The sequence below is a fragment of the Protomyctophum parallelum genome (assembly GCF_964188405.1).
Source record: "Protomyctophum parallelum genome assembly, chromosome: 8".
Classification (NCBI taxonomy): Eukaryota; Metazoa; Chordata; class Actinopteri; order Myctophiformes; family Myctophidae; genus Protomyctophum; species Protomyctophum parallelum.
Window position 1 is genome coordinate 4,999,528 of NC_139703.1, and position 17,481 is coordinate 5,017,008.

The 17,481-nt window shown below is 39.8% G+C and overlaps 2 protein-coding genes across 3 annotated transcripts in view; both read left to right on the top strand.

The window, feature by feature from the left end:
• The window catches only part of LOC310862744 (cysteine desulfurase-like), a 333,633-nt gene that overhangs the window by 54,474 nt on the left and 261,678 nt on the right, over positions 1-17,481 (top strand). The window lies entirely within an intron of this gene.
• On the top strand, positions 5,811-16,847 carry cUnh18orf54 (chromosome Un C18orf54 homolog). Of its 2 annotated transcripts, none has more exons than XM_083770823.1 (14): positions 5,811-5,948; positions 6,832-6,940; positions 7,479-7,587; positions 8,014-8,169; positions 8,527-8,626; positions 9,618-9,678; positions 10,172-10,253; positions 10,545-10,600; positions 10,910-10,973; positions 11,580-11,628; positions 11,735-11,810; positions 12,771-12,848; positions 14,123-14,175; positions 14,723-16,847. In XM_083770823.1, exons 2-14 carry the CDS (start codon positions 6,833-6,835, stop codon positions 14,784-14,786), a joined length of 1,056 nt encoding a protein of 351 aa, XP_083626949.1. In that variant the 5' UTR covers positions 5,811-5,948; position 6,832; the 3' UTR covers positions 14,787-16,847. The 2 variants fall into 2 exon arrangements, with proteins under 2 accessions (XP_083626949.1, XP_083626950.1); XM_083770824.1 differs by having other exon boundaries at positions 10,187-10,253.

Sequence of the window (17,481 nt, forward strand, 5' to 3'; positions counted from 1 at the left end):
GCACAAACAAGGGACTAAATTATTTTCGCTCCTATGCCACCAAAATGTGGAACGCCCTACCAACAGTCATTAAGGTCACATTCTCACCTAATACTTCGGTAGACTCAGATCCGTATGGGCGGGGAAATGGAATTCTTGCATATTTAATTGGCTGGGGTTTGCCTTCACACTGTCATTCGCAGCAATTGGAAACGCAGCAGGGGGGACCTTTATCAATGTGTTCCGTTCATAAACTATAGCCTACACAGTGAAATCTATGGTGATAAAATTACACTCATAACGTGCATGTGTCGTGCCTCTCTCTCAACGCACACAGCCGCCACACACTGTTCTTTTGGGCATGGAGGCACAGCGCTGCATGAGCACACTGATATAACTCCCCAGTCCCACACAGTGACAGCACTCCATGTTTACGGCACGCACAGACAGACAGAATATTATGTAGGCTATAATACACTGCAGTGTTTTTATGTGTTTTCTTAAGCAATTGATTAATGTACACGTCCTCATTTCGATCAGGGCTTCAGTCTCCTTATTCGACCACGTCTATCCACAGTAACGGGACTGTCGGGACATCTTTGCGCTGCGTAAAATATGCCTTCTCCGTCTCCAACTGTGTTCAGCTCCTCACCCGCCACATTATGTTTGCTTCATTTCCTTTATTTACTGCGGATTGCATTCACACCTGCACCGAATCGTAGTCAAGTGCGATTCGAAGCGAAGCGAAACCCACGTTTTTGGGCGGAGTAAAATGCGGTTATTTGCTGCGCATTAGGATTCGAATGAGCCTTCACACCTGCCAAACGAAGCGCACTTTCTGACAATGCGCAGCAGGATTCGTTTTAATCGCAGCAAAGCTCTCTGGTATGAATGCGACCTAAGGTCGCATTCATACCAGAGAGCTTTGCTATACTATACATACTATATACATATACACTATACATATTTTACGCAGCGCAAAGATGTCCCGTTACTGTGGATAGACGTGGTCGAATAAGGAGACTGAAGCCCTGATCGAAATGAGGACGTGTACATTAATCAATTGCTTAAGAAAACACATAAAAACACTGCAGTGTATTATAGCCTACATAATATTCTGTCTGTCTGTCTGTCTGTGCGTGCCGTAAACACGGAGTGCTGTCACTGTGTGGGACTGGGGAGTTATATCAGTGCGTTCATGCAGCGCTGTGCTGCATGCCCAAAAGAACAGTGTGTGGCGGCTGCGTGCGTAGAGAGAGAGAGAGGGGGGGGGGGGGGGGGGGGGTCCCAGACGGCACGACACATGCACGTTATGAGTGTAATTTTATCACCATAGATTTCACTGTGTAGGCTATAGTTTATGAATGGAACACATTGATAAAGGTCCCCCCTGCTGCGTTTCCAATTGCTGCGAATGACAGTGTGAAGGCAAACCCCAGCCAATTAAATAGGCAAGAATCCCAATTCCCCGCCCATACGGATTTGAGTCTACCGAAGTATTAGGTGAGAATCTGACCTAAGACATGTGAATCCCTTGACTCCTTCAAAACCGCTCTCAAAGGGCACCTACGGACGGCTGCAATTCGAAACTGGCCCCCGTAAAATCTGAATCCCCCCCACCCCCCTCCCCTTTTTCCCTCACTGTATATGTTTCTTTTCCCTTTTTGCTTCTTTTATGATGAATTCCTGTGCTGTTCTTTAACTAATAGAAGTGTCTATTTGTACGTCTCTAAATGTTTTGATGAATTGAACATGCAGGTGGACCTTGTTGTAAACAAGTGTAATGATTAATTGGGTCGTCTACTCATAGTTAACAGTCTTTGTATTGAGTTTGTGCTTGAAATGTACTGTATTTCTGCAAACTGTTAATAAATATTTCAATCAATCAATCTGATTGATTAATCAGAAGGCGGAATATAAGTGACATCACACATTGTGTTGTGTTGTGTGTATGGGTGGGTAAACCTGGGTAAACCTGAGGCAGTGTAAATGTTTAACATGTGTCCATTTGAGAATAAAATTACATTAAAACAAAAAAAGTATTTTATGTATTTGAAATACAGAAAATACTCAATCTGAAAGTATTTAGATACAAAATACATCTCATTTCTTCCATCCCAGCAAAATACAAATTACAAAATACAAAAAAGTATTTCAAATACGTATTTCAAATACATGTATTTCAAATACTGCCCATCCAAATCTCTGCCCATCCCTATGCTGGGGGGAACATTAGTCTAGCTACAAGCCCACAACGCATCACACGTGAGTTTGTAGATCGGCTATAGCCTATATTTCAAGTGGTATTTTAACTGGTTTTGTGTAGTATAGGGGAAAGGGAAGACCAATTTCAGAGCCAATGGTCAAGTTTACAACGTTTAGGGGGGTTAAGTGGTTGAATCCAACATAATATTAATTAACATTAATTTATATAACACTGATAGTGCTGTCAAGCAAGTCTACCAAGCTATGGTATCGGAAATTATGAATCTTGAATATGGAATTTGAATCTGCAACATAGGCTATTATCTTATGATATAGGCCTAAATTATGGTATACCTACCCCCCTCTCAGAAGGGGTCCATGGCCTGAAAAACATTAACGACTCCTGTAAAATCTTTCATCAGTGGTTGGAGGTGGTGTCACTATTTCATTGAGACATATAACATAATTACATCATGTGGTCAAAGATACTACAACAATGAGGGGAGTGTGGCAATCTGTCATGGGAGGAGAATTAATACTTCAAGAAACAGAGCTCAGTAGTGGAGGCAGTACTGCAGTATGGGCATTGGCACTGAGACATGCAATGGGCCTGGGACATTAACCCTTGCAGCACAACAGGAAAGGGCTCTGGATGGAGTCACAAGAATGCTACGAATGGCACTAGGTGCCACATGGATGGATCACATTTCTGATGTGGTCTGTCCATGGCAGGGGTAAGCAACCTTATGCACAACGTTGCCACAAGGGTGTAATCATTGGGCATTGGCACACTGGCCAAGTGTGAAAGAGATGATTTTTGGTTTACAATGTCAATAATACAATATTATTTTGTACAAATGAAGTCAATTATAGTGTCTCCTTACATCTGTATGAAAATCACATCCTGCACATCATTTTACATTATCAAACAAACTGTCTCTGAACTCTGACTGAGGAGGGAGTCTGGGAGATAGATGAGTTACTGTCTAATGAGCAGAGGTTTGTCCTGATGTGAAAGAAAACATTTCCAATTAAGGCAAGGGGGAAAAAAGGTTGTGTATAAATGTATCTGTTGGTAATATTTTATTTTGATGTGGTGTTGTGTCATAATTAAACTTAATGTTGATATGGCACGCTGACTTTCAAGAAAATAAAATAGTGGCACTGCCGCACTTCATGTCAAAAAGGTTGCCGACCACGTCTGGCACCCAGAACTAGAGGCAAGCAAACTGGCACTGGGTCTGGGAGCCAAGCTATGACAAAGGCAGGAAAGGCAAGAAGCACACCACCGCCACCTATAGATGCACTGGCAGTACCGCGGTGAGACAGCAGCTTTGCAGAGCTCATGACCCCGTGGTGGCCAGGATATCCAGGAGCCAACAAACACCACTCCCAACTCCCAATTGGTGTTGGCTAGATTATTTATATTATATAAATAATAACCATAGGGGTCCGTGTATTTTACGGCCATTTGAATTCTAATTTCGTATTTGACAAACAGTATTCAGAATACGGTTTGGTGTTCTGAAAACTGTTTGTCAAATATATATAAATGGTAAATTAAAACGTAGAATATGGTTCGTTTTCTGAATACTGTTTAGAAATTGTTCATTAAAAACGTAGAAATAGGCCCAGGCCGTAGCGTAACGGTCTGGGCACCGGACTGGTGATCCAGTCGCGGTGTGCCGCGGGTTCGACTCCCGGACCCGACACGGCCCTTACCGCATGTCATCCCCCCATCTCTCTCCCGTTTCCTGTCAGCCTACTTTCTATCCCTTAAAAAATCAATAAAGGCGTAAGCCGCAAAAAAAATCTTTAAAAAAAAAACGTAGAAATAGGTATTTAAAACGAAAATATAACCCGATTCTTTCGGATATCCGAAAACATTTAGAGACGTACAAATAGACACTTCTATATAGTTAAAGAACAGAACAGGAATTCATCAAAAAGGGAAAAGGGGGGGGCGGTGGGGGGGATTCAGATTTTACGGGGGCCAGTTTCGAACTGCAGCCATCCGTAGGTGCCCTTGAGAGCGGTTTTGAAGGAGTCAAGGGATTCACATGTCTTAATGACTGTTGGTAGGGCGTTCCACATTTTGGTGGCATAGGAGCGAAAATAATTTAGACCCTTGTTTGTGCCGAATCTGGGTTGTACATGGTTTGTTGCACTCCCTCTGGTGTTGGTGTGGGTGTGGACTTCGTTTACATTAAGAAAGTATTTAGACAGGTATACATGGGTATCTTGGTGGTGTATCGAATCTTGTGGACCAGACCCATTGCAAGATGCTGTACTTTGTCGTCGACCCTAAGCCATCCCAGCCTGTCAAAGTGGGCAGGGGTGAGGGGGGTGAGGCCAAGTAGGAGCCTGACCAGTTTGTTTTGGGAGGTCTGGAGCCTTGTTTTAAGGGCCTTTGAGGTGCTGTGGTACCAAGAGGTGCATAATGCATAGTCAAAGAAACCTTGTACGAGGGCTCCTGTTAAGGTCTTCAAGGTGTTTTTGTTGACCAGTGAGGAGATCCTGTAAAGGAATCTTGTTCTTTGATTTACTTTTTTGATGACGTTGGTGGCCATTTTATCACGGGAAAGATTGGCCTCCAGGATGGAACCTATAGGTAGGTAATTTCATCTTTTCATGTGATAATATTGTCACCCACTCTAACCAAGAAGCCATCTGCCTTGCTGAGATTACTATTTGATCCGAAGAGAATGGATTCAGTTTTTCCCATGGTGTAAGGATAGTTTGTTATCAGCGAGCCAGGTGCAGATTCTACCGAGTTCAGAGCTGAGGGTCTTTTCAACCTGCAGTTTATTCCTGTCCGAGACCAGCAGTGCTGAGTCATCTATGAACAGGAACAAGTTGCAGTCACAAGCTTAGCTGATGTCATGTCGTTTACATATATTAGGAACAGTAAAGGCCCTAGTATGCTTCCTTGTGGAACGCCACAGCTCACTGGGAGGGGGGGGGGGACAGTGTTCCTTCACCTCCACCATCTGTTCTCTCCCCTCCAGAGAACACAGTAGGCCTACAGGGCGCGGTGCGTCTTAATTGTTTTGAATTCTTAATTCTGTTTCGAACCAAAGGAAATTTTGAAATGGGTTATATTTTCGTTTTAAATACCTATTTCTAAGTTTTTAATGAACAATTTCTAAACAGTATTCAGAAAACGAACCATATTCAATGTTTTAATTTACCATTTATATATTTGACAAACAGTTTTCAGAACACCAAACCAGTTGCAGGACTGGAACCATGTGAGTTATGGTTTTCAGTTTCCATTTATCCTTACAACAATGTTGTCTTTTGTTTCATGGGGCCTAATAATGAGCCTCAGCCTATAGTCCAAAAACAATTTAAATAATCTTACTCTGTTTAATAGTTATAAACAAAATATTGGTTTCATTTTCAAGTTTGAAAGTTCACATAATCAAGTAAGTAGTAGACTACTATGTTATTCTGTGGGTATTTTTTATTATGGCCCAATTAATTAATGATGCATTTTCACACAGCACGTGACTGCAAAGTCACTATTTTCTGCGTAGGTCACTGCTTTCACTTTATTTTGAAGTGAGTGCTTCCTGTGTGAGAGGAAATGACGTACGGATGTGTTTTGTTTTTTAAAAGTTTAACCACCTTACTCGTAGTTTTACTGTTATTATTGTATGGTCTGTTCATATCTTGATTTATTCAAAGTTTATAAAGTTGTATGAAGTACAAACACCACAAACTGGTCCTGGACAGGAAGGACTTCTTCGGTTTATTTCGAGGTCAGTTTAAAACTTTGTCTTTGTGAACGTTTCTTAGCTTAGCATCACACAGCTGTGTGAACATAATAAAATGGAGCATTTAAGATTTAGTCATATATAAGTTTCATTAAACTGTCGTTTAATTAATCAGGTCGGGGTATGAATTTCATCCAATAGGGTGAGGATACAGAAGGTACACGGATCATACAGCGCGAATAAACAATGAACAAAATAGACAAAAATCACAACATTGGAATTTAAACACTAGTATTGAAGTATTTCCCCCCTATTTATTTCATTTCTAATTTTCAATACTTGTACTCCACTACATCTCGGAGGCAATTTGGCAAATATTGTACTTTTACTCCATTACAATTATTTGAAATCTTTAGTTAAGCTTAGGACTACTAGTTACTTTGCACAGATATAAATGATTATATTATAAAACATATAAAACATTAACCACTTCAGCCCATACATAGGCTATTTGAAAATAACCAATCTACAAGCTCACAACGCATCATGGTCTTCTAGATCTGCCAACATTTTAGTACTTTTACTTAAGTTGCAGTACTTTAAGTATATTTTATTTTCATGCCAATACTTTTGAACGCAAGCCTTCTACTTGTAACAGAGTATATTTATATCGTATTGCTAGTTGCAACTTTTACTTAAGTAAAATATCTGAGTACTTCTTCCACCACTACTGGTGAATGGGTTCTCTCCTGATTGGATGAAACTTGCAAGTTGCAACCCACCTGAAAATGAGTTTTCGGTTTAATAACCAGTTGGAGACACAGCTGCACTCCGCAGCAATGACTACTGCTATCACAAGATAGAGCACCATTACTAATGTCTTACTAATTAATGATGGTCTTATTAATGTCAACATGTTTCTTTTCAGTATGTCAGACATTGAGTCCGGAGTCTCGTCTCTGTTGAGGAGTTGTGGACGCCTGAAGGGCAGCTTGTTACCGTCACACCTTGACAAAACCATCACATACAAAGACAAGGTTGTCACACCTGTTGCCCCGATAATACCCCATAATCCGATTGTTCCAACTTGTTGACCCTTTGAAGACTGATATAATCTGCAGCCTTCATCATCACAAAAGGCCTTTTCAGGCTTTTTATTCTCAACATAAAATAAAATATTGGCTAAAACCGATATAGATTCGATACCGATATTGCTAACATATGCCGATATGTCCATTCCTAAATACATTACTTCGTAAATTTTGATATGGAAAACATTATTTGTTTGACTGTACCTATATTAGGTGAGAGAGTGAGGCATTATCGGTAGATCGGCTATTTTTGGCTAAAGTTCTCCTCAGTATAGGGATGCTAAGGTTCAAGTGGTTAATGTAAAGAGAAAATCCTATCAATGATTTGGCAACCTTCCTGTAGTAACTCTATTCTTGAGGAACACCTAGGGGTCCCGGACCCTGTGTTGAAGACCCCTGGACTATAGTATATGCGTACATAATATCCACTATCCAGTGATATGACTGATTAACATTATCTAACTAATTGATTGATGTCTATCAGGACTATGAGTCGGCGACAGAGGCTCTGGAAGCTTACATCTCAGACTTTGAGAGTTCTCACCAGACTGGCAGACTGAAGCTACCTGTGACATCACACACAGACACACACTGTACGTATCTGATTGATTGAAGAATTTATTAACAGTTTGCTGAATTACAGTACATTTCAAGCACAACTCAATGCAAAAACTGTTAACTGTGAGTGGATGACACCATAAATTACAAGAGGGTCCACCGTGGGGTCCATCTCATTTCATTATAAATAATACTACTAGTATTACTAATTTACTATTGCTACACTGAGATTACTATACTAGTATTATACTACTATTACCATACTATGACTACCAGTACTACTACTATTACTACTTAACCTGTCACAAAAAATGTTAAATACTGTATATCAGCCAGACCAATGAGTTTAATACTGTTTTTACTTTGTTACAATTGTATTTCTTTTACACCTAGTTTTAATATAAACTATTTTGACTTCATCTTTTCATGAAACTCTCGTGGTGTTTTTATTTTTAACATAGTTTTTGGGGAGTGTGTGAACAGTACAGAGCTAGACTTTCTATCAGGCCATCGCCATAGAGAACCAGACATCTTCTCCATGACGACCGAGGAACTACTGACCCTCCCATATGACGGCTCGCTGCCTGTCACTCACACCTCTGCACACAATTTACAAGGTAAACACAATGTCACTTCACTCACGTGAAGCAAAGCTCAGCCAATCCGTGAAAGCCGATGGGTCAGGGTGAAAAATCAGGGAAGCCGATGCCTACCCTCCCTCCCCCACAAATACACAGATTCAGTGCATCCTCCACAGCAACACAGATAGACATTCATGGTTTTTGATTCTGGACTTTTTTTTAATTTTATCCCACGATTTTGTAACCCATTTCTTCACCCAGTGTCAATTATCTAATGTAATCCTGGGTGCTACACTTCCTCTGCCTGGGGTGATTCTGGATTTGTTTTTGTAAAACGAATACTCTGGTCTATTGTCACAATATAATATAATGTCATGTTCTGTCTGTACTCAGACCTGCTCTCCGAGACTGACCTCTGTGCTAAAAGACCTGGTTGTATTCAGTGTCTGACACGGGACCAGTTGTACACCACCACCAGACACAGAAAACACAGGTAGGAATGGGTGTCGTATATTTATCAATTACAATTCTGATTGAGTAAACAGTAAACTTATTCCATGCCAACCCAACGGAAAGCAGTAGACCTGACGCCTCCTAAAAAAAGAGAAATAAATAAAAAATAAAAAAAGAGAAAGAAATAGAGTCCGCAACACTGGTAAGGGAAAACTAAAAGAAAAAATATTTATGTTGCTATATGAGACCAGCCTGATCTCACAGAAAATAGTATATAATTATGTACGAAATTTCCGTAGATAAACGACTAAAAGACCCAAAAGTTCATACTAGTGTTTGACGGAGGCGTGGCTTTCACAAACACGGAAGTGCAATTTCACCGTGGCTTTATATTATTTACTATTCTGTGCCCATCGGTTCTGCTGAGTCGGCTCTACCGAACTTCGCAACGCTCAGCATAACGACTGTGCGGTGCTTCACGTGGCTCAAGATGGGTAGAGATGGCGCCCCTCCGTCACTGTCTATGGGGAGGTATTTCAGTGTCATTTGTACAGACTTTTGGGTCGTTTATCTACGGAATTGCAATTTCGTACATGTATACTATTTTCTGTGCAATCGGTTTGATGAGACACAGAGGTCGCATCCGGCATGAAAGGTTAAACAACGTATAGGTTAGACCAGGTCTAAATGGGTTAAACCTCGCTGTACGCTTTATTTATAGGAAACCTACTGGACCCATAAATCAGTATTTCTCAAACCCCCAAAAGAGAAGATTTTTTGTCTTATGTCTAAAATTCCTAAACATTAAAATATAGCAGATTTGAAAGCTTGTAGATCTTCTACTTTTGAATATCCAACATATACATGGATTACAATGATTGTGATGTTGTATTAACTCCTTTTACTGTGGACCCCCTGGAACCCCCCAATGGACCCCTGGGGGTCTGATCATATATCTTAATTTGATAACGCCACAGTCTTTGGTGGTATCTTTATTTAGTGGTCTAATTTGATCTCTCTTCTCCTCTCAGATCAGTATTAGATGTATTGAGACAGACTGAATCATTGTGTCCTATCCATAGAGATTCTAAGGTGAGAAACATTGTTAGAAAATTGAACTTAAAGGGATTGTGACATTAAAAAAAAGGTTTTGGAATTGTTCTTATTTTTTTTAGGTTTTCTAATCTCAATTGCACCCAAAAAACATGAACTTTTAACATTCAGTAGATTTTCTGTGATCTGTGGTTTTCTGGCTCAAACAGGTGCTCTGATTTGCCGGCAGTAAGTGACATCACTTACTGCAAATCCAAGTCAATGGGATTTGCCAGCAGATGTCACTGTTTCACTGTGTTGCCTGTTTTCATTGTAGCTCAAAAGTAGCTCCAAACCCCAAAGAAAACTTCAGACCACAGAAAATCCACTGAATGTTCAAAGTTCAGGTTTTTTGGGTGTAATTGAGGTCATAAAACCTAAAAGAAAAAAGAAAAAGAAAAATAAATGAAAATGAATGTCATAAAACCTTTAAAGCAATATTATATGGTACTTCCATATTATTATGAATCATAGTGTCATATTTAATTCTCAGACTCACGGTGTCCAGGTGTGGCTGAACGACCCCTGTCTGACCCCGATGACATTTGACCATTCTCATGCACTTGACCACACAGGTATGTCGACAAACTCATTATTACTTGTATACTACTTTTATACTTGTGAGGACTCACACAGAATAACTCTTCCTATGTGATACTAATTAATGCTCTGTTCCATTTAGTGTAAAGTTGTTTTAAAACCCCCATAACTCTGAGAGTGTATACAAAAAACATTTGTACACTCTCAGAGTTACAGACCTGTACGGGGCCATTTGGAGGAACCCACTTTGAAACCCACTGTTGTAGCAGTTGTGTGTGTGTGTGTGTGACGTGTGTGTGTGTGTGTGTGTGTACGCACATGTTCAGCTCCCTCCTGGCTCAGAGACATAGAAGAGGAGGATGGAGCGATGAAGAGCAAACAGGTAAAACCGCAATCCCACATTTTGTGTATGTTGCGTCATGTTTATCCTTAATGCATATAGGGTTTGTCATCATGGAGGCTCCATTTAGTTTTAGTGCCTTGCTCATGGACACTGTTGACTCCATATACTGAAAGCAAAAGACAGTGTTGTACCTTGAAGATTTATAAAAAACAGTATAACATAAATTATGTGAAGTACTGTATAAAACAAGTAGTCCTGCTTGAGAGCTTCTAGCTCTATTATTACTGATTTGTCTGTCTGTCTGTCTGTCTGTCTGTCTGTCTGTCTGTCTGTCTGTCCGTCCGTCAGGGCTGTGAGAAGGAGATGAGACAGACTGTAGAGAGAGACAGTTGTTCAGAGCAGGACTTTCAAGGTAGAAAGACATTTTAACACCAAATATAACTACAACCCATCTATCATTTCACACACATTCATGCACAATGTGCTTCACATCAAACACTATACTTTACATTTGCGCAAATATATCTTAATATCAAATCAAACCATATATTATACGGCATGCTTATTCGCAGAATGGAAATTTAAAAAATCAATAGATATTATCAAATATATTTTCGTAATCGGATTTCGGGAGGTGGCGTTCGGAGATTGTAAAATAGTTGTCTGGCTATCTTTATCCAGTTTGTATATTGTCGCTGTTGGATGCAAAACTTGTATGTTCAAAACGGTTACTTTTCAGGAAATGGGACAAAAAGAATGAACCGTTGCTTCTTCTAATGTATGACTTAGTCACAAGAAGGTCTTGTTAATACTTTGCATTGATTCGGTATACATAAAACCCCACAGACACACCTAACCACTTTCCCTTATTTTATATTTTCGAAGAATTATCTAAACCACTGATGTTTGGCTATTTTTGCTACTTTTGTGTGTCAATGTAGTTAATGTACAAACGAACAAACAAAAACATTAATGTAGACAGCAGTATGATGATGATTTATTATTATTATTGTTACAGCTGGGGATCTGCTGGGTGCTGATCGCTGGTGGGAAAATCCTATCACTTTGTGAGTAAAGCTGTTGATAAACATCTCTGTCACTGTCAGTCACACTGTGAGAGTACAGTAGTAGTAGAAACATCGAAATAACACAAGTTATATTTACAACTTGCAGTAAGTCTCCAGTACCAGTAGAGGACGCCATAGACAATGAAAACATCACACAGACTCTGACAGACACTGCAGGACAGGTAGGCGGAAGGAATAATCATAGAATAATTATTGTAATACTACTAACTACTACTGATAAAATGTATAATTATAAACATTGGAAGCCACTTCTAAAGTGGGTGTAAGTCATTTTATTAAGTGTATTACGTGTTAAATAGTTTTGGTGCCAGTTGCACCATTGGTCAGATTCAGAATGTCTTTGTACAGTATATTTAAGTAATTTGAGTTATATTTGATGATGCTGACATGCACCGACAGCGCAGAATGCTGGATGCCCAAGCTAATATGTTAGCCAGGAAATTTCACTATTGCTCAGTTGAGGTCAAGGTGAATCTATTTAGAGCGTACTGCACCCCGCTGTATACAGCCCCCTTATGGGTGAATTATTTAAAAAAAGAGAGCCTGCGCAAGCTAAAAGTGGCTTAAGTTATAATGATGCTCTCAGATTCTCCTGAAGAAGCCTAGGGGTGGCAGTGCTAGTCAGCTCTTCTGCGACTCTGGCCTAACCACCTTCCAGGCTCTCTTGAGAAACCTTATGTTCAGCTTTAAAAGCAGACTTGATGGGTCACATAATAACGTGATTAATGACCAATCCAAGGTTTAGCACTGTTTTATATTATGATACCGCTCTTTTATGTGGAAACATTGGTATGAGTGCCTCTTATAGATTTCTTTATTTTTTTTAACTGTTTTGTATGTTTTTAATTGTTGTATGTCTTCTATTGGCTACGGCTGTCAATAAAGTTTGATTGATTGATTGCTATTTAAGTTCATCTTCCCTGTGCAATTTGTGGTTATGAAGCTAATTAAAAATGTAAATTGTATTAAGTTTGAATGTGTAATGCCCAAAGCACAATTAAATTGTTCATTGCAATTGTTTGTGTCACAATGAATTGTGAACTTACTGTACATTTGTAATTGTGACATCCCTAAAACTGATAAAAACTCTAAAATGATTGTGTGTAAAATGTTCCATTCAGACTGCTGGTAGGAAACACCCAGGACCTGTCGAGACCCTCAAACACATGTTGTTCAACATGCAAGCTGCACACACACAGGTGAGCACTCATAAGATAGCAGCAGCATTATTACACTTAAACCATTTTGGGTGGGAACCCCTTTTGGTGTTTTAAAGCATTATATTATACTTTAGCTATTGAAAAATAGCAGATCTACAAGCTCTTAGCGAGGCACAGAGTGCCGCGCTATAAACTTGTAGGTCTGCTATTTTTTAAAAATTGTGAAAATGTGCCTCAAATCTTTGAATATATATTATTACAGAGTGAACATTTTAACTCAAATCTTTGCTTCTGGGGAGGTCCCTGGAAAAACATATTTTCAGATGGAGGGCGGAGGCATATTACATATAATCTTTGGGGGTCCTTGACATGAAATATTGAGCACTACTGATACAGAAAAATAAGGTTTTTCAGAAGAGCAAGTCATGTCACAAGTGAAATATAGTCACTTGTCAAAGATATGATCTTCCATAATATCTAAAAACAATAACATCCAAGAAAGTTAAAAAAAAAGAAAACGAACCACTGGATATTTCACTTAACCAGATATGTTTAAACTAAAATTGATGTGTTCTCAATCATTAAATTCTATTTTGTATTCAAAGCTGCCTGCATTGCTGTTGAACGTGTGCATGTCTCTAAACACCAAGTCATTTTATAATGCTGTGTAGCATTTACTAAGAAAACCTGCATCTCCCGTCCGTCAGTTAGTTAGTCACCCAAGCCTCCATATATGGCCACGCCTCCAAATATGGTGACATCACGGCCCCATATATGGTCACGCCTCGTGACATCACGCCTCGTGACACGTCACACGACCATATATGGCCATCTCCATAGCCTATATGAAGATCACGACACTGACCTCATCTAACGCTGTACACCCGTACTTCTGTTCTGACATTCCATATGTTGATCTGACCTCATCAAACCCTGTACACTCAAGACACGCTCCATATATGGCCAGTACAGAATTAATTCTATTTGTTGATCTGACCCCCCATGCCAAAGCGCCAGTGCTCGCCCAGCAGTCTGGGTCTGCCGTCACCCAGGCGGATGCGTGCACCTGACCTCGCCCGCCCTTCTCGCCCTCAGGGCGTCTTACTGGTATTATTGTACTAGCATTAGATATAAGTATTGAAATAGCATTATTACTAACTGTAGTAGTATTGTACCAGCATTATAGAGAAATACCAGCATTATTAGCAGTAGCAACTAGCAGTATTGTACTAGGATTACTAGTATTAGGCTAGCTTTACTATACAGTATTATTGTACTAATATTTATGTTATGTTAAATTGTTCTTTATGAAGGTATGTGAGACCCAGTTGAAGGACGTTGATTCTGGTGGACTGTCAATACAGAGGTAAGGTCTGATCACCACACACAGTAATTATAATACTTCTAATAAAAGGTAGAAGGAACAGAAAAGGAGTAGAAAGAAGCTAGAGGGAAATCATAAATTACATTATCAAAATAATGATAAAGGTTAGAATTAAAACATACATAAATCAGTCTAAATAAATATCATGGACCATGATGATAAGGAGATGGTTTATGAGGGACATAAATAAATGCTTGAATCATGGTATTTAGGGTTAGTTGTAATGCATGCTGTCAGACTAATTTCACCCATTGTTTTACACCTGTAAACCTGTGATGTGACAAAGTTGATCATTCCCATTCGCAATGGAACAATGAGTCGACTAATGCCATTTTGCACAGACAACTCTGACATTGTCGGACATTTCCTTTGAGGGAGAATAAGCTCATTCCTATTGTCAGGCTTTAACATCACTCATACATGCCCACAGAACAAACCATGTTCTAATGCAATGTACTGCATGTTGAAATCCATATATGCAACTGAATCATTGAAACGTGATTAACACACAGTTGATGTTTGTGTGCAGAGCCCTGTACCACCTGGACCACCTGAAGAGTCTGGTTGAAGAAAAAGAGAGGAAGGAGAAGTGATGTCATTACCAGAGAGAGAGAGAGAGTAGGACCAAAATTGACTCAACCATTACTTTTTTTCCCCTTTCTTTTGTGACTCACGTACACCTCTTGGTCTTTTCCACTACAAGAATTAAGTGTGCTCTATTGAAGTATTTCACAGATTCTGGATTCGTTTCCAATACGCTACAGCTCAGTTTCAGATAAGGTTCTCTTCATCTGCACAGGATGTAGTACTAATCCGGGGAACTAAACCCAGAACTCAAAACGTATATACTTTCACATTTTTCCAAACTGAACTGAACTGAATTATTAAATAATTAGTTGGCTGCGACTGGACTGTAAATTAAAGGCTGTTGGTTAAATCCCTGCACAGTCTGTTCAAGTGTCCTTGAGCAAGGCACCAAACCTTTTTGTACTATGGACGTGTATTCACGTCTTTTCTATTCAAACCGCGGGGTGCCTATGACTTGTATAGGCGTCTTTAGGTCTTTTTTAATGATAAAAAACAAAATATGTGCACTGCCGTTCACTTCCTTGTTTACGGCCCGACTAAACAAAAATCTTTAGTCTCTCCATGGTTTTGATCAAAACAGCAATGTTCTGTCTTAATTTCTGACTTAACCTAGCATCTCGTTTGGAATATAAACGCTTCTAGAGAGAGAAGGAGGAGAGGACATTTTAAGCCTTTTTATTAGGTGTTAGTAATGGAAGGCGGGGCTTTTCAGAGTAAAATCTGCCTCATGTGCTTGGCACTATATCGCACCATTATTTTTGAAAAATTCTGCCTCATTCAAGGTGTTAATTGAAAGTCTTTGTGGATCACAGACTAGTAAATGTCAAGAATAACAAGCTTAGAACATCAACAGACATGGACATGCAGTTGATAAAGTGATTGGTAGATCGGCCACTTGGAAATTGGAAGGTTCCCGCTTCGATCCCGGGTTCCCACTGTATTTCTGTCGAAGTGTCCTTGAGGAAGACACTGAACCCCTAACTGCTCACAGTGAGCAGGTGCCTTGCATGGTTTCCTCTGCCATCTACTGTATACACTGACTGAACCCCTAACTGCTCACACTAAGCAGGTTGGTGCCTTGCATGATGGTTTCCTCTGCCATCTATATGTCAACGTGTGAACAGAGTTGCCTCCACATTTAGATGAATGACATGACATTGTTTGTTGGTTGACAATGACAATGTGCCAAAAGTCGCTCAATTAAGTGTTGTATCATTAAAGTGTTGTATTCAAGTGATGAAAGATAGAAATAGTGCATGGTGGTTATATGCCCCTGCCAAGCGGCGTCAATTTACATGCGTAAGCCTGACCACACTCATACACTGAAGGTAGTACTGTGTGAAGAATATGAATGAATGAAGGGTTGCCCTGGGCACGGCGGTTGCTGGGGTGTAGTCAGCACTGGTTTGCTCCACCTGGCCGGCAGGATGCGGACTTCCCTGTTGGCCGGGTGTGGCCAATGCTATAGCTGGTGCTGGTTGCACCTCATTGATGGCTGAGCCTGGGGTGCCCGTCCGCGGATTCTATAGCTGGAAGTCTATAGCTGGAAGCATGGAGGAGAGGGGCAGTGACTTGGCCAATCACTGCTGACATGCCAACTGGAGAGTGTTGTGGTTAAGTGTCAAAGGTTGGAGACCGATGACCTCTCTTCCAGGCCAAGGCTTCATCCATTAGAAATGGATTATAATCGCATCTTTGTAATTACAAACGGTCTGTTACACACACAACACCAAACTGCACACTGGGCCCCATTTTACGTGTCAAAAATTCAGGCGTTATGCCCCAATTAGGTCATACTGCCACCACCTTATGCGTTATCCATATTATGTAAATTGCGCTGAGTGCACACACAAGGCTTACAACTCGCCAGCATATTTTAGCATTGGGGGAGTGTCCATATGTTAATTAAGGGTGCTTTGCACTATCTGCTATTATGTCCCTTGACCTAATAAAACTTTATAAATACTAACTAAGAAATATACTTGTTGATGTAATTACCTTTAAATTATATTAATTTGTTATTGTTACACAGTCGTTATGTCCGGTGTTTATAGTGTTTTCTTTTGTGCTTGTGTGAGGATTCATATCAAATCATCTGAGGACTCATAAAGGGGAAATAAACCAAAACACTTGAGGATTCATACAGGGGAAAAAACCTTTAGTTGCAGTTTGTGGTAAACGTTTTTGTCAAATTCACATCTGAAGATATGATGATTCATACTGTGTGTGTGTGTGTGTGTTTGTGTGTGTGTGTGTGTGTGTGTGTGTGTGTGTGTGTGTGTGTGTGTGTGTGTGTGTGTGTGTGTGTGTGTTTTTCCTGTCTTAATGGGTTAATACATTGGGGAGAAAATTGTAACAGCTGTTAATAATAATAATTGCAGAATTGTATTTCCAGTCTAAGAAATACTCAATAATACAAAATAAATAAACCTGTGAAAACAAGACCAATAGGCTTATATTACTGCATTGTGCTACGGAACAATGTGAACTATTTGTACATCCAATTTGCAGATGGTGAGAATTAAAAGATCTTGCAATAAAGCCAGCTATTTCATTGAATATATTGTTAATGGTTCCACAAGGACCTTGAATCGTCAGACAATGATTGATCAGAATGACCAAATTAGTTCCATGCTTCACTCCAGGGAATATTAAAATGTATTTATTTGACAGGGACAAAGCTCATTAATCAACATGTCA

Bases quoted from the DNA above. Each gene is read 5' to 3' on its own strand.
- cUnh18orf54 (XM_083770823.1), top strand. From the start codon at position 6,833: ATGTCAGACATTGAGTCCGGAGTCTCGTCTCTGTTGAGGAGTTGTGGA. The intron at 7,588-8,013 runs GTACGTATCTGA...TTTTTAACATAG, and splicing joins ATCACACACAGACACACACT to TTTTTGGGGAGTGTGTGAAC. The intron at 11,629-11,734 runs GTGAGTAAAGCT...TACAACTTGCAG, and splicing joins TGGGAAAATCCTATCACTTT to TAAGTCTCCAGTACCAGTAG.